The sequence below is a fragment of the Thermobia domestica genome, chromosome 13, assembly GCF_964235325.1.
Source record: "Thermobia domestica chromosome 13, izTheDome1.hap1.1, whole genome shotgun sequence".
Classification (NCBI taxonomy): domain Eukaryota; kingdom Metazoa; phylum Arthropoda; class Insecta; order Zygentoma; family Lepismatidae; genus Thermobia; species Thermobia domestica.
In genome coordinates, this window is record NC_137466.1 from 59,334,925 (window position 1) to 59,350,721 (window position 15,797).

Sequence of the window (15,797 nt, forward strand, 5' to 3'; positions counted from 1 at the left end):
TCGCGCTGTTTCCGAGATTCTCGTTCTCAGCTGTCTGGCTATCACAATCAGGCCCCTATCAAACTCTGAGATATCGGTGACCTTCCCATTTCTACGCAGAAGCATCGCACTGATTGATCAAGTAAGATCCCTGATACCATTTGGCCAGCGGTTCTGCTATGCTCTATGCCTCTTACGTCAGCTCAACGCCTTCGATCAAAAAGTAGCGAGCGGTCATAATATTTTGGCTGGTCAGTGTATATATTAGTAATAATGCGTCTTCCACTAATATAGTAGCCACTGTTCAAGGCTACTGTTAATTGCGCCACAGTTTGCCCCCTAGTCTGTTTTACCAACCTCGATAGTCTACGACACCCAATATCTTTAATGAGATGTGGTCGCCTTGTCTTGTGATTTGGTGCTGGTTTTATTGTCCCTTTCCCTTTGGAATACACTAACAACTTCAGCTGGTAAATTTTGATATTTTTCGAAACTTTTGGATATTTCGATATATCGATGAAGTATCGATAGTTCGATGATATTAATTTTCCGTACCCAAATTTGGAGATCGCATAGCCCTACAAAAAGGATGCCATTATATTCGAATCGAACCATACTAGTCGTGAATTAAGCTTTGTCCAATACAAAAGTCCTGATCAGTGATGATTTACCCAGGAAGAGGGATCTTGAATATACGGTAGTAAAAGTGGTACTGAGAAAATACTGGTGACTGACTTTGAACACAATCGAAGATATGCCCCGGGGAAATTTCGTAGTTCTGGGAAGAAATTTTTCCTTGTGCCACCCTTGAAGTCATGACTGGTCCTAATTAGCGGTGCCGCCTGTCTCGAATCAGATGGGACATCCCAAATTTAAAAAAAAAAATCAACGACCCAAATTTACTCCGAAGAGGGACACATTATAGGGCGGGACTCCAAATTACCCAAAATATAAAGTTCAGTCAAAGAATAGGTCCAATTGCAAATATCCGGACAACTTGTTGTCAGGCCCGTATTTAGGTAAGTGCTATTCTGTGCTCAAGCACAGGGCGGCAAAAATTCGGATTCGCAATAAAGTAATATTTGAACCTAGCAACCCGCAGAGCAAGCGCGAGAAAATATGTTAATGTGTTTAAATTGCTCTAATTACAGTAGTTACTCATTAGCTAGCTTATCTGATTATATTTAAAAATTCATCATCTCCCACCCCCACCCCAAGCGGTGAGGATGAACATGAACATCATGAAAGCTGATACCGTTAAACTCAGCGACCTTGAAAACTTTGAATTCAACACTAATATCTGTCGTTTTCGATTACTTTTCGAAAATTTCACCAACTCCCCGAGAAGTGGAGCATGACCTTGAAATTGAATTTGATTAAAACTGTCACTATTCATCTCAGCGACCCCAAAAACTGTGAATGCAACTTTAATATTGGTCGTTTTCTTCGGGGAGTGGGATTTTGTGCAGGGGGCGGCAAATTATTTAGAGCACAAGGGCGCACAATATATAAATGCGGGCCTGCGTGTTGAGGAAGATGTTAGTCCTGTTTGCTGTTTATATCCACATATGTGTAGGCGTTAATAAATGTTACATATGTTGCGCACGAACGTAGTGTGGCATGTTAGCAGAGGTTCGTTACTTATCAACGGTTCCTTTCTCTCCCCCGGGTAAGACGTGGCACCATATGACACACCAATGGAGGTGCCAGTGACCAAAGTTACCAAGGAAGGACATCAGGGTGTGATACGTTTTATTTGTACGGAAGGTGTCCATCCAGCGGACATACACAGGAGAATGCAGGCTGTGTATGGTGCGAAGTGCCACTCAAGAAACACCCCCAGGGGTACTACTATTGATCGTATGAAGAAGTACAGCAAGCTGTGACAGAGTGGTTCGATGTTCAATCCAAAGGGTTCATTTTCCAAGGCATATATAATATCGTGTCAAGGTGGGATAAATGCCTCAACGGCAATGTTCATTAAATAAAGCTCTATCCAGTAATAAAGTCTGTACATGGAAATGGACCTTTTCATTTGACTGTACCTTATACTTACAAAATATGAAAGTAACATTCGACTATCGAGATATCGATTTGGTTCTATCGCTATTTTTTTTTTGTGTGTGTGTGTGTGTGTGTTGCCAGCACTGAAATCCCCGCCTGTTGTTTTTCTTGTTTGTACCGGTTTAATGGTTCGTAAGTTCTGTTCGTGCGTTTTCAGTTTAAATTTTCATTACAATTTTCATTCACGAAAAATGGCGAACGCAGAATTTCAAGGGGAAGTGTTCAAGGACACAATCTCATTTCACTTCAATATATGAATGATTTTTGTATGTAGGCCTATCTTAATATAGTAAGTGGTTATTTTCTTCTGTAATATCTTACTTCAGGCAGACTTTTAGCCCCGAAATTCTCTCTTGCGTACATCACTGTTCACGAATATACATATGTTCGCGGACACGGACACGGGCATATATATATATATAGGGTGTTTCAAAACAACAAAACAACACCGACAACGTTTGGGAGGTGATTCCTGACACCAAGATAAGAGAAAAAGTATAGACCAACTTGGGTGCACAAATGTTTCCTTTCGGAGTTATAAACTGCCGAAAATATGAAAAGATGAATTTTAAAGGTTCATAGCTTCAAAACTATGGGACCTACCCTGATCAGGTCAAGGCATCACTTAAGAACTAATATGTGCACTATCCAAATGTACATGTTTCAGAACCCTGCAGTACTCACGCAAATTTTTTTATAGAGGGAGCTTGGCTACGGGCATATAACTTGAGGTACTCACCAACTACCTCAATAAAAATTGTTTCGGAAGTACGGCAAAATTCTGCTCATCACTGTGTGTGTGTGTGTGTGTGTGTCTTTATACTATTCTTAATAAATTGTTTCCTGTATAAATTTAGGTGTGAGAGAACTTAGATCGGCACATGTTCAATATGTGTGTCCCGCTTTAGGCTTAATAAAAGATGGTTAACTCTAGTCCTAATACGGTTTCAATGAACGAATTGGAAATAAAGTACTACCAGTATGCATAGATCTGTCTTAGGTAGCTTATTTTTAAGTTCTTACAGCTGATATGATTTCTGACGTCTTAATTTACTACCGGTATGCAATACCGACTCATACCATCCCAATTCAACCACTACCCAATATGTAATTTACAATTGAAGACAGATTTGTAAATTGGAAAGCTGAAAAAGGTGTGGAGTATATAGTATACGCGACTAAATATCAAGAAACGAAAATGTATTGCGTGAATACTTTTCAATAACATTAAAGGTCTAAATTAAAATGATTTATTTACTTTATTTATTTTGTAGGGAGATTCGGGAGGACCACTGATGTACGAAGATACCTTGCTTGGAATTGTATCGTGGGGCCATGATTGTGGTAAAATAGGATATCCTGGAGTGTACACCAACGTGCCATATTTCTATGAATGGGTAAAAAGTAAGGTGGGATTCACCGAAATGACTGACAAACCAAACTCTCCTTCAGCTAGCAATAATATGATGCCAAATGTTATTTATCTTATTTGTTGCATTTATATAGTTCTGTGTTATTATACGTAATAAATGTTGTCTCTTTATGATTTCTATTTTGTGTTAATATTGTGTGCCTATGTCAAAATATATACTTATCTAATACCACCGGATGGGCTGTGTTCTTGCTTGAGAATCAAGTTCGAATCCCAAAACCGTCTCCCCTGTTTAAATTTTTCACTTAGTTTCCTCAGTCCAATAGAAGTAGTACTTTTAAATGTAGACAGTAACCCTCTTGCTCTGTGTGGTGTCATGTTCTTCCATAAAATGTGTCATTATGGTATTCTGTAACGCCATAATTAATCCCGAATTAAAAATTGTACAACATTGTCAAATTCCACAACATTATTAGCATTTAACGAGGGAAAAAATGTCCTAAGTTGGGAGATATGTCAATCTATAGATCATACTAAGTTGAACAAAATGAGGATAACTTCTGATGAATAGTAATGAATTGTATATACAACGTTGCACGGTCTGATGAATCACAATATTAGCTTCACATTAATGGTCGAGTCAGAATTCGTCGTATTCCAGGTGAACAGCTACTCGAAACGTACAAAGTAGGAAGACGAGAGGCTGATGGTGGTTCCAATTATGATTTGGAGAACCTTTACATAGTCATTCATGGGCTCAGTACAGTGCATGTGGATGGTTCCTAGCTATCGGTAGGTCATTGTTGATAATGTATACATACCTATTCATGATCCCCGTGTTTCCAGCTGACAATTGCATCTTTCAATAAGCCAAGATTGGTCACAAGGCTAACGTTATGCTGCAGTAGTCCGAGGAACACAGTGATAAATTTCAACTTTTGCAATGGCTCCCACACTCACTCGATCTTAACCGATCGATAATAACAAAACCAATATTTATGTGACAAGTTCAGTAAATTAAATAGTTCTTTACGAATTCTTATTTTATCCTTCCATTTCAGAATAAACTGATTAATTTTGAGTGTATGTTGGCCTTTAGCTTGGATTTGTCAAGGTAAATTTATTGAGTCCTATTAAGGAGTGATGATTTTGTAGTGAAAAATACATACGATTATATGTTGGCTTAAGATATACGAAGAATGCCTCATTTGAAATGTTAATTTTGGTTATTTATATGTAAAGAGCCCAAACATATACTAGATTAGCCATTTACGTGCATTATTAGTGCTTGTAAAACCAACATTTAAACCCCTTTCTTTTCCTGTTGAAAAAAAAAGTTATTTTCAATAGTAAAATAGAGAGAAGTAGCAGATTAAATTTTTATATTGTTTCAATGTCTGTTTTCCGAATATTTTAAGTGTCATCTACTCTAAAAGGAGCCAAGTTATGGTACAGAATGATATTGTTCAATAACCTACTCCAATGCCAATATTATTTCTTTTGTGGGCTGAGTTTTAAAATTACTAATAAGCAATACAATTTAGAAAAAATAATCTTATTTTTAAAGAAATATACGTACAGTACATAAGACAATATAACACATGCGTCTTTAAAAATTAACATTGAAAATTAAAATTGATATTAACATAATGTAGACTATTCATAGTTAATAAATTATTTTGACAGTGGAGCCCACCCCCTTTATGTCCATGACGCCCCCCCCCCCCAATTGTCTATCCGTAGGTGTTCTTCCATGAAAAAAAAACTTCTTTTCGATTAATTTTTACACCCCTTCAAACATATTTATATAGATTTTTACCCCCCCCCCCCAAATATTTCAATGACGCAGTTTGCGTCGTAGTTCCCCTTTGTGGGCACCCCCTAATTTGGATTATATTAGCATATAATTACGCAGGTTTGAAAGTCATATGAAAGAACTGTTACAGTTCATATTCATTTAAAAAAATCAAAAGTGAGATTATGTATTTATTGGAATATTTTTTCTTCACAATAAAATTAAAACAAATTTGTTGTGGTCTGTTAGGTTGTCCACCAAAGGCGACTCGGTAGTAACCCTGAATTTATTCATTTATTATTTTAGTACTAAATTAAATTTTGAGAATTAGACTAGAGGTTTTCTTTAGTCACAGAGTGTACTTTTTATTTAGCTGGAACACGTGTATTTATTTATGTGCTATAAAGGTAATGAAAAAAAGATAGCATATAATTTCCGTTGACTTTGCCCTTATTACACGAAACTTCTCATATATTCTAGTTAAATTTTGTGCCTCTTTATTATACTTGCAAATGGCAATATTTTCTTATGTATTACTCAGAATTTTGTAATGTAATCAAAAAGTCACGTGGGTCGTGAATTAATACGAAAAATAATAATTAATAAAAATAATTGTTTTTCTCTGTATAGGAATGTGGTGCGACCGAACAAATTTTTTTGTTATTTCAATATCGAGTCTGCAACCCTGATTGATATCCATGAGAGATTTGGCAATATTGCGTAAATCACGACGCTTGATGTTACCCTCTCTTTACGTGTACTGGCATAGCTCTTTCTCGCGTTAGGCTGGCTCAGAGAACAACCCTTTAAATCGCTGCCCTTACGTACTATGGCATCACACTTTCAACGTGACAAATAAAACGTTCTTTCTACCTATCTTCTTATGGCCATGAGACGGAGAGAGGAGACCAGCGAAAGATAAAATAAGTTGAGTGGGAGGGTAGACAACTTTGGCTCTGTGCTAGTTTTGCGCGCTACACACGATGAAGATAGGCGTAGGATGGAAGATCTGCTAGTCCAGGGAGAAAGAATGACTCATATTGTTTCAAGGACGACATTTCTTCGCAGTAAGTTTTGGACGAAGGATTGTTTTCTCTACGACGCTCATATATAAATTAATATGAAGAAAACATAAAATACTTCCTTAATATACTTTTGAATTTCGAAATTTCATAACATAGGGGAAACCGGGGTATTCGCGAACACTGGAGTAATGCCGAACACTCAAGTTTACGCAAGGAAGCTTGTTAGAAAACAGACGATTTTGCTGCATGCTAGCGAAGAAACCTGGAAAAGTGTAGCATAAATTTGGTGCGAGTCAGTTGAGTGGATTGCCAGGAAGAAGACGTTTTATTGTTTTTGTCGATTCACTTATAGCGTTGACTCAACAATCTGGGCAAGGTAAGTCGGCTCTTATCTTATTTATATTGTTACAGATAAGGCTATATATTCCCCTATATTTGAGCATTAGTTCTTTGAAATCTTACTAGCCTGTGTGCAGTCAACAGTTAGTTTCAACTTTAACAATAAAATGGTATCACATGGGGAAATGCCGGACAGAATGTTCGCCATTACCCCGGAGTGTTCGGGATTGTCCCATGATAGGAAATAAATTATATATATATATATATATATATATATATATATATATATATATATATATATATATATATATATATATATATATATATTTCTTTTATGAATAAAGTTTGTATTGTGTGGTTTCGTGAGCTAGCGAAAATGTGTTTTAAAAATAATTGTAAATTTTTACTCAATTTTTTAAAAAGTGGTTCCAACAATTATTTTTAGAATCAATATTTCTTTTTTTTAAAAAAAAGTAGGAAAAACATCGCATGAAAGGAAGAAAACCAAGCACTGAATTTTCAATGAGGAAACTAACCACGTAACAGGAAAACTAGGATTGATCCTTTGCATAACATGTAGAAAAATTAAAAGAGGAAGATTCCATGAAATAGTGATTAACAAAATTTGAAACCTGTTATAGTAAGTATAATACTCATGTCTGAGGCAGTGACAAAATATAAATTTCTTAGACGATGGTGACAGGATGAGTCAGATGGCGCGCTTTCAGCAGTTCTAATGGAATAAATTAATAGACAATTAATTTAGTTGATATTTATAATATGTCACAATAATATTCTAAATTTTATTGGAAGATCATTTTTGAGATTATAGATAATGCTATCAATTCATTTGCAATAATGCTGGATGAAGTTGAGTTAATTTTGAGTTTAATGTCCCTTTCAGCAGCGAGGCTGTATGAGACGGAACCTACTGATTAACGTGGAATCCGAACCACAAGAGCTCCCGCCGGGAATCGAATCTGGGCGAGTCTCCCACACCAAAGGCGCGTAGGCTAACCGCTTAGCCAAGAAGGAGCTCTAACGTTAAGAGAAAGAGCAAAAAGGAAAAGGGGAGTCCGAAATCTACAATATCACGTATTATTAGCTACTGCTCATGTAGCTTCTCATCTGAAAAAAAGCTGTACATTTTAAGGTAATCCGAACTAGAGAAAGTCTACTTCGGATCTCCCATACAGAAAGGATGCACGCTAAGTAGCAAGCCAGGATGGATCTCAACAACTTTTCTAATAGTTCCTAATTCAAAGAGATATTTATAAATGAACTGCAGCTAGAGATAGAATAGAAAGGTTGCAACCTAAGGTGGCACTTACAATGGGACTCTAGAATAATTCATTTAAATGAGTATGTTATAGTACAATACAGGGCACATTTAAAGGAGGTTACAGGTTTACAGTTTAAGGGATTAACGCTATAGAACATTTAGAAATTTAAAAATTAATGAAAAATTTTAAGGGTTTAGTAGGATAATAATTATATTTAGTGAAATACGTATACTTTGATCTTATAAATATATATATACCTAGGTACAATAGTTGGAATAAAGATATCCCAAATGGGCATCGAGAATAAATTAGTTAATAAATCAGAAAAATGGGAAAACATTTTATCACAAAACATTAAAGATAATACCTTTTTAAAAAAAAAAGCTTTCGTTAAGTACTTTATCAGACGTCATATTATATTACACCAAAGATCGGCAAATCGTCGCTCGAGGGAACATTTTTGGTAGATCGCGTTAACGCTCTGGTTGGCTAACCTTGATTCCTCTGCTGTGCTGACGCTAACGACAAGGAACGCTGACGACAACAAACGCTTGTTTATAGCATGCAACTGTCATTGTTAGCCTCATCTCACAGTTGATTATATACGCATGGGGTTGTGCATGTTACGTTTTTCGTTTCTTGTGTATATTTGATATTTGCTAACTTGGATATTTTGATTTCATATTTACTAGAAATGTAAATTTATAGGCAATGAACAAATGTAAGATTTTTTTTTCTTTTTAAAGTTGGTAGTTCTTTTGATTGGTAGCTCACAATAGGATTTAAAGACGGTGCTGTAGCTCAGAAGTTTAAAAAGTTTGGCGACCACTGAATTTTACTATAGACACGAACATTACTATAACTCAGAATAGTAAAAATTAAAATAAACAAAACAGATTTGAACATAAAACAAAACAAAACATTTGAAAGTATACTCAATGGATATATCTCCAAACCATGTAGACTCTCTAAAAATTTTCTAATTCTGAGAATAAAGAGGGCTGAAAAAATATATACACTGTTCAATTGTGAATAGTTCTAAAGTGGATTGATGGAAATGTCTAATTTTTCGTAGTGTTATAGTTAATGTTTGATTTTCTGTTGTTACATTGCATCCCGATAATGGTTTTATTTTCTTCTTTTGTGTTGGTGGTTCGAGAGAAGCAACATGGCTTCAAGGCTAAAATTTGAAGGAAGGAAAACGGTCTTGAAGTGGTGCATGAAGTATGAAACCGTCACTAACAAACCAACACAAAAGAAGAAAATAAAACCATTATCGGGATGCAATGTAACAACAGAAAATCAAACATTAACTATAACACTACGAAAAATTAGACATTTCCATCAATCCACTTTAGAACTATTCACAATTGAACAGTGTATATATTTTTTCAGCCCTCTTTATTCTCAGAATTAGAAAATTTTTAGAGAGTCTACATGGTTTGGAGATATATCCATTGAGTATACTTTCAAATGTTTTGTTTTGTTTTATGTTCAAATGTGTTGTTTTGTTTTAGTTTTCACTATCGTGAGTTATAGTAATGTTCGTGTCTATAGTAAAATTCAGTGGTCGCCAAACTTTTTAAACTTCTGAGCTACAGCACCGTCTTTAAATCCTATTGTGAGCTACCAATCAAAAGAACTACCAACTTTAAAAAGAAAAAAAAATCTTACATTTGTTCATTGCCTATAAACTTACATTTCTAGTAAATATGAAATCAAAATATCCAAGTTAGCAAATATCAAATATACACAAGAAACGAAAAACGTAACATGCACAACCCCATGCGTATATAATCAACTGTGAGATGAGGCTAACAATGACAGTTGCATGCTATAAACAAGCGTTTGTTGTCGTCAGCGTTCCTTGTCGTTAGCGTCAGCACAGCAGAGGAATCAAGGTTAGCCAACCAGAGCGTTAACGCGATCTACCAAAAATGTTCCCGCGAGCGACGATTTGCCGATCTTTGGTGTAATATAATATGACGTCTGATAAAGTACTTAACGAAAGCTTTTTTTTTTAAAAAGGTATTATCTTTAATGTTTTGTGATAAAATGTTTTCCCATTTTTCTGATTTATTAACTAATTTATTCTCGATGCCCATTTGGGATATCTTTATTCCAACTATTGTACCTAGGTATATATATATTTATAAGATCAAAGTATACGTATTTCACTAAATATAATTATTATCCTACTAAACCCTTAAAATTTTTCATTAATTTTTAAATTTCTAAATGTTCTATAGCGTTAATCCCTTAAACTGTAAACCTGTAACCTCCTTTAAATGTGCCCTGTATTGTACTATAACATACTCATTTAAATGAATTATTCTAGAGTCCCATTGTAAGTGCCACCTTAGGTTGCAACCTTTCTATTCTATCTCTAGCTGCAGTTCATTTATAAATATCTCTTTGAATTAGGAACTATTAGAAAAGTTGTTGAGATCCATCCTGGCTTGCTACTTAGCGTGCATCCTTTCTGTATGGGAGATCCGAAGTAGACTTTCTCTAGTTCGGATTACCTTAAAATGTACAGCTTTTTTTCAGATGAGAAGCTACATGAGCAGTAGCTAATAATACGTGATATTGTAGATTTCGGACTCCCCTTTTCCTTTTTGCTCTTTCTCTTAACGTTAGAGCTCCTTCGTGGCTAAGCGGTTAGCGTACGCGCCTTTGGTGTGGGAGACTCGCCCAGATTCGATTCCCGGCGGGAGCTCTTGTGGTTCGGATTCCACGTTAATCAGTAGGTTCCGTCTCATACAGCCTCGCTGCTGAAAGGGATATTAAACTCAAAATTAACTCAACTTCATCCAGCATTATTGCAAATGAATTGATAGCATTATCTATAATCTCAAAAATGATCTTCCAATAAAATTTAGAATATTATTGTGACATATTATAAATATCAACTAAATTAATTACATATTAATTTATTCCACCAGAACTGCTGAAAGTGCGTAATCTGTTTCATCCTGTCACCATCGTCTAAGAAATTTATATTTTGTCACTGCCTGAGACATGAGTATTATACTTATTATATAACACATTTCAAATTTTGTTAATCACTATTTCATGGAATCTTCCTCTTTTAATTTTTCTACATGTTACGTAAAGGATCAATCCTAGTTTTCCTGTTACGTGGTTAGTTTTCTCATTGATTTAGAAAGGCCTCTCTTCCTGAAGACTTCCTTGCTTCAGATCAGATGCATGAAACAAGCCTATATTTTCATTTTTTGAAAATTCAGTGTTTGGTTTTCTTCCTTTCATGCGAGTGTTTCCTACTTTTTTTTAAAATATTAATTCTAAAGATAATTGTTGAAACCAGTTTTAAAAAAAACTGAGTAAAAACTTACAATTATTTTTAAAACACGTTTTTGATAGCTCACGAAACCACACAATGCAAACTTTATTCACCAAGAAAGAATTCGAAGAATAAGCCTATGAGTAATGATAAGGTGGTGTATTCCTAATAAGCTATATCATTCCTCCCTATCTCGTTGGCTATATTGGATAAAGAAATGTATGTTTAAAAACCGAAACAAATAGGTTGGTAATAATTTCTTTCCTTAAACTACTCGTATTTTACATAACAAATATAAAAATTGGAGTTACATATAGGCCCTACATCTAGCAGGAAAAAAAAAAAGAAGTTAGTTTATTTATTATCTTATGATAGGCTACACAGCGCATCATCATCAGCGCAGTGTAGTGGAGGGTAATGAGACCGAACACGAATTTCTAACTCAGACCACAATGGCTCAATGATGTTCAGATCTGGTGATTGTAGAACCCAGGGTAGGTGTGATAGCTTCTGGTCGTGCTCCTCAAACCATGATTTCACCGTTTTTGCAGCGTGATTCATCGGACCACATTACGAGTTTCCACTGCTCATGAGTCCACGCCTTCTGGTTCTTGCACCACTGAATACTCCTCTTCGCATTTACTGCTGTGACCAGGGGTTTGACGATTGCGGTCCTGCCATAAATTTTCATTTTATGAAGTTCCTGTCGCACTGTTTTCGATGAAACCGGGTTCTGTAGGACGGAATTGAGTTCAGATGTAATTTTCATTGCAATGGTATTCCTTTTAGCTGATGCTGATGCAATGCGTTTTAATGCTTTCCGGTCCCTGTCTGACAGGATTGTCTGTCGACCACTGTTGTGCATAAATTGTGTATGTCCTCGTGACATTGGACACATTGCCTTTCGATACCCCCACAATGTTCGCCACTATTGCCACTGAAGCTCCAGCCAGACGGGCACCAACGATCATTCCTCTTTGGAAGTCTGTCAGATCGCCCATTTTACCGCACCACTTTCACACCGCGACACTCACAGATGAACTGGTTACTGCTGACAAAAGAGGAAGGTGCACATGACACATTGAAAACAAAAAACGATCAGTAACCGCAACACGTGCTGTACAGGGGAGGGCCAAACTTGCGTGTCCTGTATGAAGTGTTTTCAGTTTTTTTGTCTTTCCCCTGTATATATATATATATATATATATATATATATATAGAGAGAGAGAGAGAGAGAGAGAGAGAGAGAGAGATAGATAGATAGATAGATAGATAGATAGATAGATAGATAGATAGATAGATAGATATAGATATAGATATAGATAGATATATGACATATGTAATAAATAAGAAATTTATTAATTTAATAAATCTACCAACAATAACTATGCACGTATATATTGTCTGACATCATATACACACCCCACTTAAACTTTCTGAACGCGTTTAGATGTTGTACTCACTCTTGTCCCCGTAGCTCTCTAAGGTTTATTTAGTTAATAATTCCACCCGAGCGATAACCATGATCACGAGCATATGTTAATTTTTCCACTCATATTGAAATCTTCCACTTTGCGTTATTACATACAGGTTAAAAAAAAAGACTTCAGTCTTATGAAAACCACTAAAGTTATCAGTTATCAGTTAAACCGGACATACTTTTTTTTTAAAAAAAATCTAGATATTAGTCTATCAAACAAAAAATGGATTGTTGCTGGTCCCGATTTCTGACATCAAGGTCAAATCGAAAGTCAAATATTTAAAATCTTTCAATTCAAATTTCGAGCTTGTGCTTCTACTCAACGCTAGAACTGCGCTCTTCACGACTTTTTTTTTCTCGAAATATCGATTCCATGATGGGGCTCAGGGAGTCAACACTCACAATTACTTTACTGTTAGGTTGCAGATGAGTTGATTCACTATGGGCTACGTTATTCAAATAAAGTAAAACATTACATTGAAGTTTTTCTGACATTATTAGCATGGACAGCAAACTGTACAGCAAAAAGAAAGATGGAAAAATGAAGGGTTAACTAAAAAAAAAAAACCCGCTCCTGTTGAAATGCTTATACAGACACGGACAATGACACGGAAAACCAGTCGTATTAACAAATGCTGAAACAAATCTTCAATTGTGCACTTATTCATCTAAAAATCATTTTCGCTAACATGTCTGCTCACTAGGAGCGTATCCCAAGCGTGTACGTTAACATATACTTACGAGAGAATATCTATATCTCAGATTTTGAGTACAGTTTCAAAAGTTCATTTCCGTAAACTGTAAAAGACAGTGATTACTATGCTAATTATCACAAATTAAATTCAACTTTTGAGTTGCATGCACGCAAACTACTAAGGAATGAAGACCATGTGCTAACAAAGAGTACACTGGAAAATGAAATAACATGTTATAACAAAAATTAAAATAAGATGATAATCGATACAAATGTAGAAGATGAATATGACATGTCCTAACTTCTCCAAGTAGGGTGTAAGAAGCTATTTGTTTACTTCTTGGCCAACCGCTAAGAACATTTATAAAACCATATGTGGCTTTGTTGTACACAATTAGTACATTCAAATTCACGAACGATGACGAACTCAAGGGTACGAAGGTAGAGTTGCAAGTAACAACCGTAGTCATAATAATATAGTTCAACTAAACAATGTTGAAAATAGTGGGTAATTAGGTGATAAGTAGAAATGACCAAAACTGAATAGTTTCCATCGATCATTTCGAAATACAGCTAGAAGATTAAACTTACAAGAAATGACAAAAATCAGTGAAATTTAGTTATACTGAGCATAGTTTGGGGGGGGGGAAGCGAGCATCCCTGGTGGGGATACTTCAGTTGACTTCTTTGGGGGAGAAGAAAATGTGATTGAGGGGAAATATCCCCCTCATCAACCCCGGTAATTCGCACCCTGTATAGTTCTGAATGCACTGAATGAATAAAAAGCTTACCTTAGCTTGAGATAATTATAGAACAAATTAATGTATGGATTATACTTATAGCCAATTTGAAGTAAAATAAGCAATTTTGTATTTTAGAAAATACTTTCCGTCAATAGCGTGCTCGTCCACTCGGCGACACAGAGGGACGTTATCACTCATACGTTTGACGGGTTTAAGGTTATAAGTGCCGGTACTAATAGTACATATGTAAATACATTAGTAAAACTATTAGTATTATTTCTTACCTCTGATGTAAAACACCAGTTTCTTCAACTAAAATTTGGTTTTCCAACAATAACAGTTTAGTTCAGTCATTTGTTGCTACTCTTCAAATAAGTATTCTGTAGAATCAACACCAGCAATAGCGTAAAAATTCTTGTCAAATTTAAGAAACTTAATGCTCGGGGTTCTGAAGACTATGTAACGCTTACTATTTCAAGTGCTTAGTTCAAATTTCCGTACTAGTGGAAGTTTTGATGTACACGCCGTGAAAGAAGTGCTCGGGAAATTAAAGAATTAAACGCAAAAGGATCGGAAATGAATACTTCAACAATAAAACTATTTATTTTACGCTGGAAGATGTTAATTTCATACAAGACATTTTGAAACATTTATTTATTTCATACAACATGAATTGTATCTTTGTTTTAAATTAATAGACCCCTTTTGGTATTCATATTTGGCGAACGTCAGTCAGGCTTCTGGATGACTTGATCTACATTTGTTCGTTTGTCTCCTGAGCTCCTTCATGGCTAAGCAATTAGTGTACGCATCTTCGGCGTGGGAGACCCGGGTTTGCTTCCCGGAGGGAGCTCATGTGGTTCGGATTCCACGTTAATCAGTAGGTCCCGTCTCATATAGCCTCGCTGTCTTTTCTAGAAATTTCACATTCCCTGACTCTTCCAGGATATTTCGCTCACCTCGCCACCATGTATTGCAAGTATAGTAAGAAGTCGAAAATCCGAGCTAATTGGAACCACAGGTTATTTGGATTTTCAAATTGTTCAGATTTTCTAAAATAAACAAGAAAATGCTATTTAGGCTTAAATATACTGTATGGTATGCTCTTTTATCGATACAGTGGTTATACAGTACATACAGTAATTGCAATGCCGTACGTAAGGCTACTTACTTTTAATGCTTCTGAAGAACCTGCTCGTACAATAAATTACACTGTTCTTGTAACTCACACTTAAAACTTAACCTGTTTAGGCCTAAGGGAAAATAAAAATAAAAATATGCATGACAAACAATTACATATTAATAAGCTTTTGTAAAAACACTGATTCCACACAACGCCGACGGACAACCCTATTGTTTGTTTATTGCTAGCACTAAGACAAAATGTAAAAAGCTTCTAGGGACCACGTTCGGATTATCGACGTCCTACTCTAATACAAATCTCCTCATAATAAAGAGTAACCAAAAGCTTCCTGTATTTTTTTTATTTTTTAACGCTGATCCTTCTTTTCCTCATTTCATTTTGTTTCATCTTTCCTTAATTTTTTCATTTCTGGTCTCGAAGGGGGTGGGGAGTCCGGACCCCCCCCCCCCTTGGCTACGTGTCTGATAATATTTGTATTGTAATTTGGAAACTACTACTGAAATAAAATTTAAAAAGTGTCTGAATCACTGCAATTACACAAGCACATGCTTTTTCTCTTCAACACAAATATAATC

General features: G+C 35.6%; 1 protein-coding gene across 3 annotated transcripts in view; it reads left to right on the top strand.

Moving 5' to 3' along the window:
* Window positions 1-3,591, top strand: part of LOC145668157 (trypsin-1-like) — a 131,132-nt gene extending 127,541 nt beyond the window's left edge. For all 3 annotated transcript variants that reach the window (XM_081735747.1, XM_081735750.1, XM_081735749.1), the window contains exon 7: window positions 3,318-3,591. In XM_081735747.1, coding sequence (XP_081591873.1) covers window positions 3,318-3,569 — 252 coding nt within the window. In that variant the 3' untranslated portion in view covers window positions 3,570-3,591. The remainder of the gene's footprint in view (window positions 1-3,317) is intronic.
* The last annotated feature ends 12,206 nt before the right edge of the window (window positions 3,592-15,797 follow it).